General features: G+C 36.8%; 1 protein-coding gene across 1 annotated transcript in view; it reads left to right on the forward strand.

Annotated features, from left to right (window-relative positions):
- Nucleotides 1-16403, forward strand: part of CLVS2 (clavesin 2) — a 77306-nt gene extending 60903 nt beyond the window's left edge. Inside the window, exons 3-5 of the mRNA XM_063098422.1 lie at nt 711-821; nt 7189-7409; nt 16316-16403. Coding sequence (XP_062954492.1) covers nt 711-821; nt 7189-7409; nt 16316-16403 — 420 coding nt within the window. The remainder of the gene's footprint in view (nt 1-710; nt 822-7188; nt 7410-16315) is intronic.
- Nucleotides 16404-17490: the final 1087 nt, after the last annotated feature.

Here is a 17490-nt window from a genome sequence, read left to right on the forward strand (position 1 = left end):
GGACTAGGGATGCACTTGTTTAATAATGAGTAGGCAAAACACTTCTCTGCACCACTGCAGATTCAAACCTTTCATAAGGCTGGTTCTTGCTGAAGGGGAGGCTGGTTTTACGATAGTTCCATTTTCCTTCTGTGAGCTGAGCTCAGTGGTTTTGACTTTCATTTGACCTAGTGAAATGCATCCTTAAATTTCTTTCAATACAACTCTAGGTTTTTATTTTGATTAAGCATTTTTTTTTTTTGTAGCTAAAATAAGGAAAGGAGAATGTTTAAAACAAAGTTGATAAAATAATAAGATAAGGAGAATAAAATGAGTTTTGAATTTAATAAAACACTTTAAATACATTTTAATCTAAACATAAATAAATGAAACTTCTGTCCAACATAGGCTCATTATTTGATAAATCTCTAATAACTTTTAGTTTTGTTTCTTGACATGCAATGACTGTTAGTTTGCAAACTTAAAGTAGCACCCTCCTAAAAATGTTGAAATTCTTATCAGCAACCTATTCTTGAGAAGGATTTGCTTTATTACACATTGTTTCAGTTTTAGTATGAAGGTTACAATGTTTAACGTGGTAAGGTTTTTCCTTCTTTCTTCTTCCTAACTACAGATAATCCCATTTAAATGTGTGAAATAACAAACCTGTATACTACATGACTTTACCTAATTCTTCTCAGTGTATTTCTTTTTCTCCATCCTTACTCTAGGATAGTTTCCCAGCACGATTTGGAGGAATTCATTTTGTTAATCAGCCATGGTATATCCATGCCCTGTACACCGTGATCCGGCCTTTCCTAAAAGAGAAGACTCGGAAAAGGGTATTTGTTTCTTTGTTTTTAATCCTTTTTCTTCCCTCCTTCAATGAATTACGATGCCTACTACGTGTATAATATTGGCTGTGGTAAAATGTGTTTCTATATTGTGTATAAATATTCAACATAAAGGACTTCAAAATTCTTAGAGAGCTTGTGGTTAATTCTGAACAGTGTACCTGTGAAATAAACATTTAAAAGCTAGCTCTCCTGCTTTCTCACAAAAGGGGAGGACATTTTAGCACATTCATTATATATTAAAGCCTCAGTTTAAAGGTCAAGTCTTTTGTGAAAGTTACTATATTTTTAGTAACTATTGTTAGTATACTTAATTTCAATAATGTTGAAACAAAAGTTATTTTATAAGCTGATAAATGGGTGTTATTTCACAATATGTATTGCACTGAATATAGTGAACTTTGTGATATCTAATACAATTTTTTAACGACTATCATGATCAATCACACATTTTGGAAAAATACTAATGTGTACAAATTTTAATTTTTTAAAAAATACAAATTATTTGAAGTCTCTCTAAGATTCAGTATATCTAATAATGAGGATAATCAGTATAGAACAAAATAATTGTTTTTCTGAGATTAAGATCATTTAAGTAAAGTATTCAGCACAGTGCATGACACATGGAAAATACTGAAAACATTTATAATTTTATTAAAATTTAGATTTTAAAAATGCATCTTGATGCACATTATTTCGTTTAATTTTTGCCATGGCTCTGAAAAATAAACTTGGTAAGCATAATCTATTTCACAGCTAAGGAAAGTAAATCTTAGGATGGATTAGTAACTTGCTTACTCATCAACACAGCTGCAAAGTTGCAGAGCTAATATGCAAACCCAAATATTCCAGATCCACATTTAGAGCTATTTTTACCCTCTCATGCTGGGTGTCCAATTTTCAAATGATCAGTTCTGTAGTAAAATATATTTATTTCTAAATATATATGGAAGATAATTTTTCATGTTTACCAATGACCAAGAAGGCACTTCAGGTATTTTTGTGTTGTAGAGGCCTCATTATGAGTATGATATTAGTTTGTGTACATATCAAATATTAGCAAACAGAGAGTTTACCATATACAAATTTGTTGAATATGTTTCAGTAGTTTAGGAAGAAAAATTTTGGAGATAATTATAATTTATATGAAGAATTGTTTTTACCACCAAGAATCAAATTAATTCATATTTTAGGATTCAGAAAGTGTATTGAAAGGCCTCACAATGCACATTCAAGCTTTGTTTTATGAGGGGTGATCAGGTGAACCAAAAAACCCACTGGGGCTTGTAGTACAAATTAGACTAGCACATGCTTATGTAGTATTCACTCTATGCCACATGCTGCTCTCAGTACTTTACATATGTTAATTCATTTAATTCTTACAACTATGCTTTAGGGTAACTATTATTATTTTTCTCACTTTTTAGGTGGGAAAATGAGGCACCGAAGTTTAACCAGTTTGCTCTGAATCATAGCTAGTAGGTAGTGGAGCTGGTTATGTGGATTTAAGGGAAAGAGGGTTCCAGGCAGAGGAAATAGCAAAGGTCCTTAGGTAGATGTACACCTGGTGTATTTGACAAATAGCAAGGCCAGAAAAGCTGGAGCAGAATGAGCTATGGGGGCGGGGAGTAGAGGACTAGGATGCACCAGATCATATAGGGCTTTGTATAGCACTGCCTGGATTTGGGCTTTCAGTTAGAGTGAGATGAGCAGCACTTGAAGGGTTTTGAATACAGGGGTGGCTTTTTCCAACATGATTTTAGCATGATTCTGCTCTGTTGGAAAAGACTGAGGAGGATCAATTCTAGAAAACAAGATTACTGGGTTTAGGGATTTGGGGATTGAATTTGACAATTTTGTCAATGCTTAGAAGAATGCATTGCTAGCATTATTCTAGATGCAAGGGAGGTATCTGAACTCTACCATTTTCATTAAAATTACGTGACTTGGAAATTTTCTTATGAGAAAATAATTATAGGTTTAAATACCTTTAAATTTGACTTCTATAGTCAGTGCACAATGTAAAGCTATTACATTTCCTCACTGGTTTTCGAAGTGACTCAGCCTCACGACTTTGCTCAAACACCTTACACTTCACAAGCTAAAAATCTATGTTCTGAAAAACTGATGAAAGGACACCTAAGAAGCAGTTGTGAATCTTCTACAAACTCAGGGGTGTGAGAAACATCTGGTTCTTCATTTTTTTAGAACTAATAAGTGACTGTGAGTCTCCAGCACACTGGGCTGGTAAGAATATCAACTTAAGGTATTACAGGGGCTCCTTCTACTCAAAATCTCACCAGTGTCTGGAATTTTTCATGCAGACACAAATTTCCCATGTATCATGGCCACTTTTGATCCTCATTGTTCAAGCCAATTAAGGGGACCTCGAATTAAGGTCTATCCCCAAGTTGTCTGTGAAAAAAGGGCATCTTTCCTGAAGCTAGAACCCAAGGGCAAGACTTCAACCCACTACCCCAGGGCATTCTTTAATTAGTCCACAGTTGCGGTCTTGCCACTTTCCCAAGAGCTATCAGTTAGCAGGTTTTCCTAGTAATTAACACAAATTTCTCCTCCTTTGAACATATGGTGGGCTCTTCTACTCCTTGCTGATTCTCAAAAGTATTTCACCTTCTTCCTTTCCACTCCAAATCACCTAGCATAATCTCTTCACTGGCACAGTGTAGGAAAATAAAATTTAAAAACGAAACTATTATTCAGGCTAATTCTTAGAACTGTAAAGCAGTCAGAGACAAAAGGAGCCCACAAAAACCAGACTTATTGCATGAAATTGAGGAAGAGAAAAAATATAAAGAGAAAAAAATAGTAAAATTTGATAAATGATGTAATTACATATAACTGGTCAACACAAAGAAAAATCTAAGAGCAAAACCTTAACAATTGGGCAATTGCGATGCAACTTTATTGCCCAATTCACATTTGAGAGGTGCAATTCACATCTAAATGTTCTAAAAGAGCATCTTCATATAATATATATTTTTTCACTAAATCTCAGCTTTGGAGAAGCAACAGTATATTTTATGAATTGGCAAAGCAGTATATGCATAACTCAACTAAGTAAATTATGTAACACAGATGCTCCTCGACTTATGATGAGGTTACCTCCTGATAAATCCATTGTAAAGTTGAAAAATCCTTAAGTGGAACCATTGTAAGTTGGTGACCATCTGTATATTAGAAGGTGGCAGATGCTCTAAAAAACATGATGCAGAGAAAGTACCTAGAGCTTTCCAGGTTCGGCAGGGTTTCCATGTTAAATAGGCTTACCAGAGAAGGCTTTTCTGACAAAGGGACTTTAAACCAAAGAGTTGCAGGAAGTGGGACAACAAGCCATATGGACATCTGGAGGCAGAAATCTCCAGGCAGAAGAAAAATCTCCACTGCAAATGTCCTGTATTTCAGCAGGGAGTGAGTAGTAGGAGATGTGTTCAAAGAAATAGTTCTGTTGGGCCTTATAGGGCTTACTCTAAGGTAAAAGAGGTCAATGGGGAATTGTGAGCAGAATGATATGATCTGACTTACATTTGACATGATCATTCTGGTTGCCCTTTTGAGAATAGAGTGTAGATGGAAGAGTGGAAGGAGGGACAGCAGTTAGCAGGCTAGTGCAGTAATACAGTTTAAAGGATGATAGTAGCTTGAATTAGGGTTGTGGGGTGGAAACTGTCAGAGGGATTAAACTCAGGATACATTTTGAAGACATCACCAAAAGGATTTACTGACAACTTAGATGATGAGAAGGTTAAAGGATGAGTTGAAGGTCTTGGTCTGAGAAACTGGAAGGATAGTCATACAATTAACTGATGTTGGAAATAGTGAGGAACAGATTTAGGGGGGATGATAGTGAGTTTAATTTTGGACATGTTAAAATTGAGGTGTCCATTGAACATTTAAGTAGAGATTTCAGGTAGAGAGTGGAAATACAAATATGGAATTCAAGAGAGAGGTGTGGATTCTAGACATACATACATTTTTAGAGAACATTTTAAAGCCACTGAATGAATGAAGTGAACTGAGTGAAATCACCAAAGAGTGAGCATAAAGAAAAGAATAGATCCAAGAGCTGAGATGTGGAGCTCTTTGATGTTAAGATGTTGGGGTGATCAGCAAAAGAGACTGTAAAGAAGTATAAGTTAAGAAGCAAGGTAGGAGGAAAATCAAGAGATACTAGAAGAAAATGTTTAGGCGAAGAAAATCATTTACTATATCCGATGCTACTGAGAGTTCTAGATAAATAAGGACAGAGAATTGGACACTCAATTGAGGAATGAGAAAAGATCTTGACAAGAGCTGTTTTCATGCGGTGATGGGAAACAAAACCTGTTTGGACTGGATTTAGGAAAAATAAGAAGAGAGTATTTGGACAATGAATATAGACAGCACGTTCGGTGAGTTTTGCTTGAAAGGGAAAGCGAGAAATAGCTTAACAACTGGAGGTGGAAATAGGGCCAAGAGAGGTTTTAGGTGCCTGTGGGGGTGGGGGTGTGGAGTCAGCATGTTTTTTCTCTGATGGGAAAGCTCCAGCAGAGAGAGGAAATTTGATGATGCGAGACAGACTAGAGAAAATTGTTGAGAAAAGAGGATGATTCTAGTGCACAGGTGGAGAGGCTGGCCTTTGCAGGGTTTATCCTCTCATTGTACTAGCAGTGAAGGCAAAGCACATGGACACAGATGCTGGTGGGTGGTTCTCATCTGGTTGCCCTATTTTCTCAGTGAAATTGGGAGTGAGGCCAAAGCTGAAAGTGATGCTGAGGGAGGAGGTAACGGAGTGTTAGAGGAGAGAGAGGAAGTCACGTGCTAGGATTACATTTACTGCTCTAAGAGTTTATTGCCATAAATCTTGCGTGATTTGGAGAAGGTTTCTTACATGAAGAAACACATCTGATAAAATAAAGGTGATATACCTAATAAAATAAGGTTCAAAGTTGCCAGAACTTAACTTTCCTGGGAAAATTATTTTCATTTCTCATGAGAAGAATCTGGGAATGTGTGTGTGTGTGTGTGTGTGTGTGTGTGTGTGTGTGTGTGTGTGTGTGTGTGTGTGTGTGTGTGTGTGTGTGTGTGTGTGTTTTCCTGGGCCTGAATCCTGGCTTCTGTGCTCTCAAACAGTAGTGGGAAGTTGTAAAGTGTGCAATTAACCTAATGTGCTATGGGGCAGACAGCATCTTCCACCGCTGTTGGCCCCACAGCATGTGTTACTGGCACCCATTTTCTCTGCCTATTTGGGTCAGGGACCAGTTGTCATCTGCTTTTCCTCTTCCATAACTTGTTGAAAATACTTGTTAATTGGTGACTCCCATCCCTCTAATTTTCTTGATGTTGTAGACTAATCTTTCTTTGCTTTTAGATATATTTACTTCAGCAGATTCTAAAGGTATGGAAAGCAAACATGAATGTGTTAGCTTGTTCATCTCGAACCTGAAGTATGAACTTATGTTTAAGTTACTTATAAACTATAATCCTTAGATAAATGTTACATGAATTTACATGAGACGACAAAAGTGCTTTATCAGAGAAGGCTGCTCTACAATTTTGAAATTGAAAGAAGAGGAAAGAGGTAGCAATTTACAGAGAAACAAATCTTTACTTTGTGGCTTGAATAATTCTCCAGATCTAAAAAATATAAACTCTATGTAGACAATAATCCCAATAATTAATATTTATGTACAGTTTTACATTTTCAATTCATTATTTTTTTTCTATTTAGACAGTTAGTATAGAAATCTGTAGTAGAGAGATTTTGGCAACATTACAGAACATAAGTCCTTTGGGACATAAACCTCACTCAGCCTTTTATTATGATGCTAATCTACTTCTTTTATTTACATCACCACTTTGCATTATAAAGCAGTAATTTAGTGACTACAATATTCTTATTTTTTATTGGTGATAAAGAGAAAGCCATACTGGTGACAGCTTTTGGATTTAATAACTTGACAGGCTCTATAACTGATGAATCACTTATGAGAAGGGTGTGTTTTAACAGCATTCACTATGCATATCATCAGGTTTGCAGAGCTAACCCCAGGATGATGTGCAGATCAGCATGCACACCTTATTTTGCTCGTGCCCTTGACTATGAAGCAGGAAACCAAATTTGCAGCTCCAACTCTTTAACCCAATGACAATATGACCTTCCAGAAATTACTTAACGTTCCTGAGCCCCCAGAGTTTTATACAAAATTTTAGGATAATAGTCCCAGCCCTACCTGTTCCACAGAGTGAATGAGGGGCTTCAATATTATTCTTCCTATCCTCACCTCCTCTCCCCAGCATTTGGATGGTATTTAGTTTCCTCTGTGTTTTCCTCCCACCCCTCTTTTTGCGTTTGTAGATATTTTTGCATGGTAACAACCTGAACAGTCTGCACCAACTAATTCATCCCGAGATCCTGCCCTCTGAGTTTGGGGGGATGCTACCCCCGTATGACATGGGAACATGGGCAAGAACACTGCTAGACCATGAATATGATGATGACAGTGAATACAATGTGGACTCCTACAGCATGCCTGTGAAGGAAGTTGAGAAGGAACTCTCCCCTAAGTCCATGAAGAGGTATGCTGGATGGGAAGTGGGCCGGGGCTGGGCAAGGTCAGGCATCTCGAGTCAAACACCAAGTTTTATATTTTTTCTGTATGTATTTTTCTGGTGGGATTTTAAAGCCTTTTATGCCCCCATGATTGAATGTCTAGGAATTTTGAGTCATTTTTTGTGGTAAGAACATTTAAAATCTACTTTCTTAGCAGTTTTCAAGTATACAATATATTATTAACTATAGTCACCATGGTATGTCATAGATCTCCAGAACTTATTTCTCCTAGCTGAAACTTTTTACCCTTTGACCAATATCTCCCTATTCCCCTTCCCCTTCCCAGCCCCTGGTAACCACCATTCTATGTCAATTTCTATGATTTCAACTTTTTCAAATTCCATATATGTGAGATCATGTGATATTTGTCCATTGCATTGTACTCCATAATATATGCAATTATTTTTCAATTAAAATAAAGATAAGGTCATTCGAGGTAACCTCAGTTTAGTGTTCCAAGTTCACAGACAACATATCAGGGCCCTTAGAAATTACTAAATCTAGTGGTTTCCAAATTGTACCCTGAGGAACCAATGGTTTTAATGGATTGCCTCAAGCCAGGCAAGTGTGTGTGTGTGGGGGGGGGGGGGATTACCCATTTTCATTGCGATGAGAACAGCTCTCCTATCATAGCAATTTATTGGTCTTCTGTGTAAGATTTCCTTTGAAGAAAGCAAACACACACAGATGCACACACGTGCACAATTCAATTCAAACACTACATTCAAAGCTTGTGGAACCTTTTCAATATCTCTGCCAAGGCTCTGTTTAAAAGTCTAACCATTTCTGGGCTGGCCCGTGGCTCACTCGGGAGAGTACGGTGCTGATAACACCAAGGCCCCGGGTTCGGATCCCATATATGGATGGCCGGTTTGCTCACTGGCTGAGCGTGGTGCTGACAACACCAAGTCAAGGGTTAAGATCCCCTTACCGGTCATCTTTAAAAAAAATAAATAAATAAATAAAATAAAATAAAATAAAAAAATAAAATAAAAGTCTAACCATTTCTAATGCAAAACATTTTATTTTCTTACAGTCTTAGTCTTTATAAAGCTCATTGTTGAGTCAGAGTCCAACTCCCGGCTTTGACTCTCATGGTACTTTTATGCCTGTTTTCTTCCAATCAGTGGGTGGAGTTGTCAAACACGCACACATGCATAACAGGCTTTGGATTTGCATTCTGTAGCAAACAAGAAGACATCTAGTTCTTAGGCTTCCCCAGGCCATACCAGCCCAGGGTTCATATGGATAATGGTAACAAATACTACTCTGGTTCATTTCCCATCCACTGAAATATGGGAACCACAGCACCTACAAGTGTCTGCTGATCTAGCTCAGGGAGGACATAAGGACATCTCATGCATCATGCCAAGCAATGCCCTGCATCCTTTTCTGATGAAAGCCTTATGGTCCTGTGGTCATTGTTCTGATTCATAGTGTGGCACACCTGTTCCTCAAGGCTGGTCTCTTTTATGCTGCCACCACTGCTGCTGTTGTTATAGTGTGTGTGTGTGTGTGATAACCTCTCCAGGCTGCTGCACAGTTCCTTTGAGAGAATGGAAAGGCCAGGAACTTTCCCTGCTGTAATTTCTCCACTAGTCAACAAGCTTATGTTTAAAACGTTAGGCTTCTCCACTCCCTTTTTTTTTAAAGAATAGAATTTCTTTCCTTAAGATCTATGCTCTCCTTCATGGCTCTCAAGAGATTCTGTTAGGTGCTGAAAGTTGTATGCAAAATCCTGTGTGTATGTGTGTAAATGTACATGTTTTTATGCACTTTTTCTACAGAGAAGGCATATATTTTATCACATTTGCAAGTGGTTTTCTAAAACAAAAATGGTTAAAAGCTACTGTCAAAAGATAGCTTCCTTCTAATAAAATAATCCTAATAATAATAGTCATTACAGTCTATCACTTACAATGTAGTTATCATGAGTTAGACCCTTACTAGGTACCTTTTGTACATTAATTTATTTAACCCTCACAGCAACCCTGTTAAACAGATATTGTGTCCTCAATGCTACATAGTCTATGTGTAGTGGATCAGGGTTCCGACCCTTGAGGTGTAGATTCTTTCATATTGTTGACACAAAGCCTGTCTACCCTTTCATGATAGCATGACAAAGAGCCTTCTCACTCTGGAACTGAGCTACATAAGGATTTGGAGACAGTGGTTATCAGTGTCCCCTAGTCTTCTCCTTTGCCAACTAAGTCCCTTTTCTTTCTGCCATTCCTCCTGTGACATGTTCGCTCACGGGGTCCCATAGTGTGAGCACATTTCCCTCCATACCTTCTACAACCTTGCTCTCCACAGTTATTATCCACGTGACAATCCAAAAATCTTTCAAAAATGTAAATCAGATCATTTCACATCTATCTCTGCTCTTAATTTTAAGTGACTGCTGAATGTACAGTGAATATAATCAGCTCCTTATTGTGCCTTACAAGGTTCTACGTCATCTGACTCTGCCTACCTCTCTCCTCTAGGTTTATCCTGCTTCTGCCTTCTCCCTTACCTTTCAAACATAATAGCCTTCTTTCTGATCCTTCAGCCTCACCAGCTTGTTCCTATCTAAGGGACTTTACACTTGTCCCCACTGCCTGGAATGCTCTTTTCCCGCATCTTTAAATGTCTGGCCCCAACCAAAGGTCACCTCCACAAGTCTTTTGATCTTTATCAGCCGCCTGGTCTTAGTCAGCTCTACTTCCTGCTCATTCTAATCACTTGCTATCAATCACCTTCCTTTATTTTATTTTCTTCATAGCACTTAGTCTATGAAATAACTCGTTTTATTTAATTTTATAGCCCCTCTCCCCCAATGTAAACTTCATGGAGACCATAGTGGCTTTGTCTGTTCTGTTCTCCTCTAAATCCCCTTTGCCTAGAGAGGGCCCTGGTACACAGAGGGTGCTCACTACATACCAGCCGAATGAATAAAAAGTGCTCTGTTTTCTGTCACTGGCCCCCATTAAGTGCAGTATTCATAAGTGACTAGATGACATCTGACCCTAGTATCACTAATTGCATGTAGTTCCAGAATTCTGGCTTTGCACTGTAGACCTCATTGGCTTCTTTTGGATGTCGCTGCTGTTGTGACTGTTGCTGTTGTTTAGGCAGCCAAAGCACACCACTGACTCTTGTTGAGCTCCCTAAAACTAGAAAGTTCCTTTACTTACCAATCCAAATCCTCCAAATTCTCTATTTCTGTGTTCAGCTTTTTCCTCCAAGCACATTTTAATTGGTTGACACCATCTTGTTAGATTTGGCTTAGTTTATCCACCTTTTGAAGATTTTTTTTGGATTCTGACTCTCTTCTCCAATTAATTAGGCCTGCAGATTTGGCTTACAGCACATCAATGGCCCCAGCTCTTAGTTTCTTGCTTCTGATGTGAACCGGTTAGAATTTTAGACATCCTTTGTTTGATGTAGGTTTTGTATCATATGAAGCTTTTATGGTTCTCTTGGAAAACCACTGACAATGAGATTTAAAAAGATGTTTCACTTGATTCTCTTGTTCTGTATGTCAGGGAAGGGTAGTTTCCCATCAAGAACAGGATCAGATAGTTCCTACATTCTACCTTGCCTCCCTTCGGTCCTTTTTCCTTTTCAGTTTTATAATGTGCTGAGATTGAGAGGAAAACATCTATTCCTTCACCAAAGAATTGTGGATAATTTTTCCTTTGGATAGATTTTGCTAGACATGTAAAAAGACAACTTTGTTCTTCTGTGTAAATTTGTAGATGGAGAGCATAGTCATGTGAAAAGGCACAAAGTTCTAGACCATGGATATTTTAGAACTGGGGAGTGTCTTTTTACCTTGTATCTTCAGTACCTAGAACAGTACCTGGCACACAATATGAGACAAAATGCTAATACTATTATGGTAATAAGAACTTCTGATTTTATTGGATAATATAAAGCATTTATTGTTATTACATGCCATACCTTATTCTAATGCTTGGATAAGTTGACTCATTTGTTTCTCAAAGCAACTAATACGATAGTATTATCCCCATTTTATTGATGAGGAGACAGAGACACAGGGCAGGTCTATGACTCCTACATGCTGCATCACTGCAAAGTAGCCGTGGTAATATCTGTACATAGGCAACAGAATTCCATGAGCCTTTTCCTTAACCACTACCATTTGCCATATGTCCAAATTTGTGCTGGGGTTTATGTATGCCTTGTCGCATCTGATCCTCACTCCATCTGTATGATGAGTGCTGTTTTCTCCATTTTACAAATAAGAGAACAAAATCTTAGGGAATTTAAATAGCCTTTACTAGCAACTGGAATTGGAATTCACTTCAGTATAACACAATATTGTAGATGGATACTAAAGGAATAAATAAGTGCTGGATAGCTAAATTTAAATGATTGGTTTTCAAAAAAGAAATTAAGGTTATTCATTGCAAAGACAGTCTCTACTATGTGAAGACTCCTCAGATGTATTATGAGTTAATTATAGACAGCTGTTTCTACTACAGTTGGAGTAAGTCAATTAATTTACAGTTATGATACTGCACAAAGAATTCTCTTCTTTCATATGAGTGAAAAAAAAACTGGACTAAAATAATGGTACACTTGGAGCAACTAAGTACTAAAAAAATCTTAATCACAGACTGTCTCTGTGTGGCTTTTTTGTTGTTGTTGTTGAGGGATTGTTCCACATATGCAAATAGCATTCTTCATCCAACAATTCTGATATCTGTATGCATGATAAAAGCAAGCTAGGAACTTAATACAAGGTTGAACAGTATACTGTAATTTAAAATATTTTGTTAAAATTGCCATATCCCCTAATAATATATTTTTAAATAGTCATTAAATTTACAGACTTTAAAAAATGTGTATGTGTATGTATGATCTGTTTTAATAGAATATTATGGAAAATGTAAATACTTAAATTGAGTATGTCCTCTGTACTTTGGTGTGTACCTATTTATTACTATCAGGATACTCCTTAACATTTATAAAATAGATTTTTTTATTAGTTATGAGTATTCATGAGATACAAAGCTGATTGTCACCCCTCATGCCCATGATGTGGGGGTCACATTCATACTGGCTGTATACCCATTTCCACAAATTGCATTTGTACCCTGTGTCCCCCACCCAATTATCCCCAACCTCTCTCCCTTTCCCTCCTCCCCCCTCCCCCAACTCTACTTTGTAGCCCTTAGAATGTTCTCTCCCTCTGCAAGTCCAACGCACTACTGTGGTCTTTCTTTCCTTCCTTCTTTCTCTCTTAGCTCCCACATATGAGTGAGTATATGTGGTATTTATCCCTCTGTGCTTTGCTTATTTCATTCAACATAAGTTTCTCCAGGATCATCCATGTTGTTGCAAATAGGAGTATTTCATTCTTTTTTATGGCAAAGTAGTATGCCGTGGTATATATATACCACAGGTTCCTTATCCAATCATCCATCGGTAGACATTTAGCTTGGTTCCATGTCTTGGCTACTGTAAACAGAGCTGCGGTGAACATGGGAGTGCAGGTATCTCTTTGACATGATGACTTCCATTCCTCTGGGTATATACCCAGAAGTGGGATTGCTGGATCATATGGATGATCTAATTGCAGTTGTTTGAGAAACCTCCATACTGTTTTCCATAGTGATTGTACTAATTTACAGTCCCACCAACAGTGTAGGAGTGTTCCTTTCTCCCCACACCCTCGCCAGCATTTGTTATTCACCATCTTTTTGATTATACCCAGTCTAACTGAGGGGAGGTGATATCTCAATGTAGTTTTAATTTGCATTTCCCTGGCCATCTGTATGTCTTCCGTTGAAAAATGTCTATTTAGCTCCTTTTCTCATTTTTTAATTGTTTTTTTTTTTTTTTACTATATAATTGTTTGAGTTCCTTGTATATTATGGATATTAATCCATTGTCAGATGCATAGTTAGCAAATATTTTCTCCCACTCTGTAGTTTTATGTTTCACTCCGTTGATTTTTTCCTTTGCTGTGTGGAAGCTTTTTAGTTTGATATAGTCCCATTTGTTTATTTTTTTCTTTTCCTGCTTGTGCTTTCAGGCTCCTGTTCATAAAGTCTATGCCCAGATCTAGTTGCTGGAGTGTTTCACCTATATTTTCCCTTAGTAATTTTACAGTTTCAGGTCTTATACTTAAGTTTTTAATCCATTTTGAGTTGATTTTAGTGTATGGTGAGAGGTGCATGTCTAGTTTCATTCTTCTTCATATGGATGTCCAGTTTTCCCAGCACCACTTGTTGAAGTGGCAGTCTTTTCTCCAGTGTAGATTTTTGTTGCCTTTGTTCAATATCAAATGGCTGTGAGCCTGAGGGGTGATTTCTGGGTTCTCAATTCTACTCCACTGGTCTGAATGTCTATTTTTATACCAGTACCATGCTGTTTTGGTTACAATAGCTTTGTAGTATAATTTGAAGTCAGGTAGTGTTATGCCTCTGGCTTTATTTTTTTGCTCAGATTTGCTTTGGCTATTCGGGGTCTTTTGCTGTTCCATAAGAAAGGTAAGATTGTTTTTTTCCATTTCGGTGAAGAATGTCATTGGTATTTTGATAGGAATTGCATTGAATCTGTAGATTGTTTTGGGTAGTATAGACATTTTCACAATGTTAATCCTTCCAGTCCAGGAGCATGGAATATCTTTCCATTTTTTCATGTCTCTATTTGCTAATGACATAATACTATATATACAGAAAAACCTAAGGACTGTATCAAAAAACTCCTAGAGCTGGTTAATAGCTTCAGTAATGTTGCAGGATACAAAATAAATGCCCCCATATCAGTTGCATTTATATACTCAGATAATGAACTAACAGAAAGAGAAATAAAGTAAGCCCATTTACCATTTACTATCTACCTAGGGATCAGTTTAACTGAGGTGAAAGACCTCTACAATAAGAACTACAAACCACTTCTGAAAGAAATTATAAAATAGATTCTTTAAAGGTTTATTTTCTTTTTAATTGACAAAAACAATTGTACATATATACAGGGTAAAGTGTGATGTTTCCATTCATGTACATTGTGTAATGATCAAATCAGGGTAACTAGTATATTCATCATCTCAAACAGAATTTTGAGTGTTCTTACCATATAGATTTCATTTTATGAGAATTTTAAAATTTATTTTCTGTGAAGAATTGCTTTCTCCATTATTCTTCATTTTGAGCACTTAATACCAAAGTTCTTTCAGTACAGAAATTATTTATTGGATAGAAGTTAAGACATGGAGATGTTACTGTGTGCCAGACCCTGTGATGTACATTGTGTTCAGAGTAAAGAAACTGAAAAAGTCCTTGCTCGTGGAGCTTATAGTCTAGTGGACACCAGTTATCAAGTTAATGTTTTAGTGCAGGATATTAAATGAATCTCTATATTGTAACATGGATTCATCTCGGGAAACCGATTTTCTTAGATGGATCTTACTTAAAAACAACGTTAAAGGTCTAATTACTGAGCATTTTGTTCAATTGTCCACTTTGTTGAAAAGTATTATCTTTATGTACTTTTTCCTAAGACAATTATGTATTATTGCATTTAAAAGTAATAGAAAAATGTCTTCTCTTCATCTGTGTTCCTCCTGCCTGTTATCCTTCTTATTCTTTTCTCTTTTTCTCTCTTTCTTGAAAACACTCACACACATTTAATGAGTCTCCTTTCTGAGACAATCATCTAATGCCTACTTAATACTGAGATAAAATAGTGAAATTGTCTTAGGAAACAACCTCTCTCTTTTTTTAATGCTCTCACCTTCATTTTCATTCTCTCTTTAGAAACAAATTTAAGTTTATTTAAACAAAGGAGTCAATTTATTCATTAATCCTATAATTGTTTCTTCTTTGATAATTAGTTCCGTTGCTGTTCTTTTTCATTAGCTAGCGTGTGCAGTTGTATCTTCTCTTTTAGTTTTTTCGAAAGTTAATGAGGTCTGTAAGAGGCATATTGCCACAGCAAAAGGCAATTGGCTGGAATGTCGCAGCAGGGGAGGAATTCATTACCAAGGAGAATTGTAAAAGGGCAGCTGCTTCCTTAATGCCATCGGTATTAAGATGGCAGCTTCCTGCCACAGCAGCAGCATGTTTCATTGATTTCCCTCCTACCCTTTTCATGTTGTTTCCTAATGATGAGTTGAGATATAATGCCCACCTGCTATCACAGGCATGTTAAGGCATTTTCAGATTATGTGCTTTCCTAATCATAAAGCGTTGCTGCCGTTGCTGCCTAAACAAGAGGGGTTTATACTTTTTTAAAGTCTTTAACCATTTCATGACACTTTCAAGAGTAAGGTTGATTTTTTTTGAACATTCTAGTGGAAAACATAACAAAATCACATTCAAATTTTGATTTTTTTTTGTTGTTGATGTGATTATTAGAAATGAAATGATGGTTAAAGAAAAATGCACATTCACGTTGAATTTGTTTCATAGGTTCCTTTAAGACAGAACCAAGAATCCTATTGTTTCTATTTAATTTCTCATAACAATCATTTTGCTATAATATTTTTTTTCCATTTGGAGATGTTTTATTGGAAAACATTCATCCTACATTAGAAATTTTCAGTATCTCAAAGAAAAGAATTCTGCTCCGTTGTGAATAGGAGAACTTAAGCTGGCTACTGTCTATTTAGCATCCTTTGTGGCTCACTATACTATTTAGAGGCCAGAGGGGATTGTTTTCTCACTCTGATGCAAAACACCATCGTGTTTTCTTCTCTCCATAAATGTGCAACATCCACACAGCTCATAAATTCCTTGATGTAGGGGAAGATAATCCACATCCATGGGAGAAGTAATGACAAAGAAAACAGAGAAGAGAATGTCCTCTAGGTGATTATTTCATAATAACTCACTGACATTGGCTTTATGCTTTCCAGATCCCAATCAGTAGTGGATCCTACAGTACTGAAACGCATGGATCAAAATGAGGAAGAAAATATGCAACCTTTGCTTTCTCTGGACTAACAACTTCTCTACACACACCTCCACCCCCCAATGGATTAGAAATGGAAGGTACTGGTTTTCAGCAGCAGGGACAGCACTACGGAGTTACTAAGAGCAGAAAACCAATTTACTCACGTTAATGTAGCATAATATAATAAGGCATCAGGCTTTTCCATTGCCTGAACCATGGGTGCCCTGGGCTGGATTAAAAAAAAAAAAAGTCAATAATTTATTCTGTAAGTGCCAAGTTGTTTGTAAATATAATGTAATCTTCATGTCAAGTTTGTAAATTTTGGTAGTGATTTAATTTGGAAAAGATTGGCTCAAAAGTCCATGCCAGTGTTATGAACTGTAACAAAAGGCAGAAAAGACATATAAATGATCAAAGCTAATTAAATGTAGTCCTGTTTCCTATGAAGCCATATTTCAGCTATCATAGTGATCGTGTCATTGTTTTTCTCTGAAACTGTGTAAGCGGTCAAATGTACTTTTAATGGGCACATGGAACTAAATGATTCTTGGAAATTATTATGATTAATGTATTTCCTGTCTAGTGGTTTTCATTTCAGAGAAAACGCATCATAGCAACTATCATCGGCCTTGTATTCAGGAGACAAGGAATGGCAGATGAGCTGCTAAACTGAATACTTGAACTGTTCTATGCTGTTTAATTCCTGGAGTCTTCGGAAAAGATTTGTTTTCTCAATTAAGATGTGGAATTCTTCTGAAAGAGAGTTGATTCTGTTCAAACTGCTGTCTTCACAAGGTGCCCTTCATTCAAGACCCCATTGTATCTCTCTGTCTAATGTACTTTAAGAATATTTTTCCCCAAAACTCTTTGGCTAAGAGAATAACTCACATGTGAGTAGTGTTTTGACAGCTAATTGTGAACATAAAATTTGCCACTTAGATAAGGGGCTAATTTATAATTACTGTGCACTGGTTGAAAATATATATATATTCACATACACACAACATATATATTTTTACTGAGCTCTAATAAATCCTTGATGTGACAGGCTTATAAAATAAATTATACATATTCAGTGATCTTAGAGATGTTATAGATAATTACATGAAATGCTAACTCTGGAAAACCACTCCACAG

The sequence above is a fragment of the Cynocephalus volans genome, chromosome 5 (assembly GCF_027409185.1).
Source record: "Cynocephalus volans isolate mCynVol1 chromosome 5, mCynVol1.pri, whole genome shotgun sequence".
NCBI classification, from domain to species: Eukaryota; Metazoa; Chordata; class Mammalia; order Dermoptera; family Cynocephalidae; genus Cynocephalus; species Cynocephalus volans.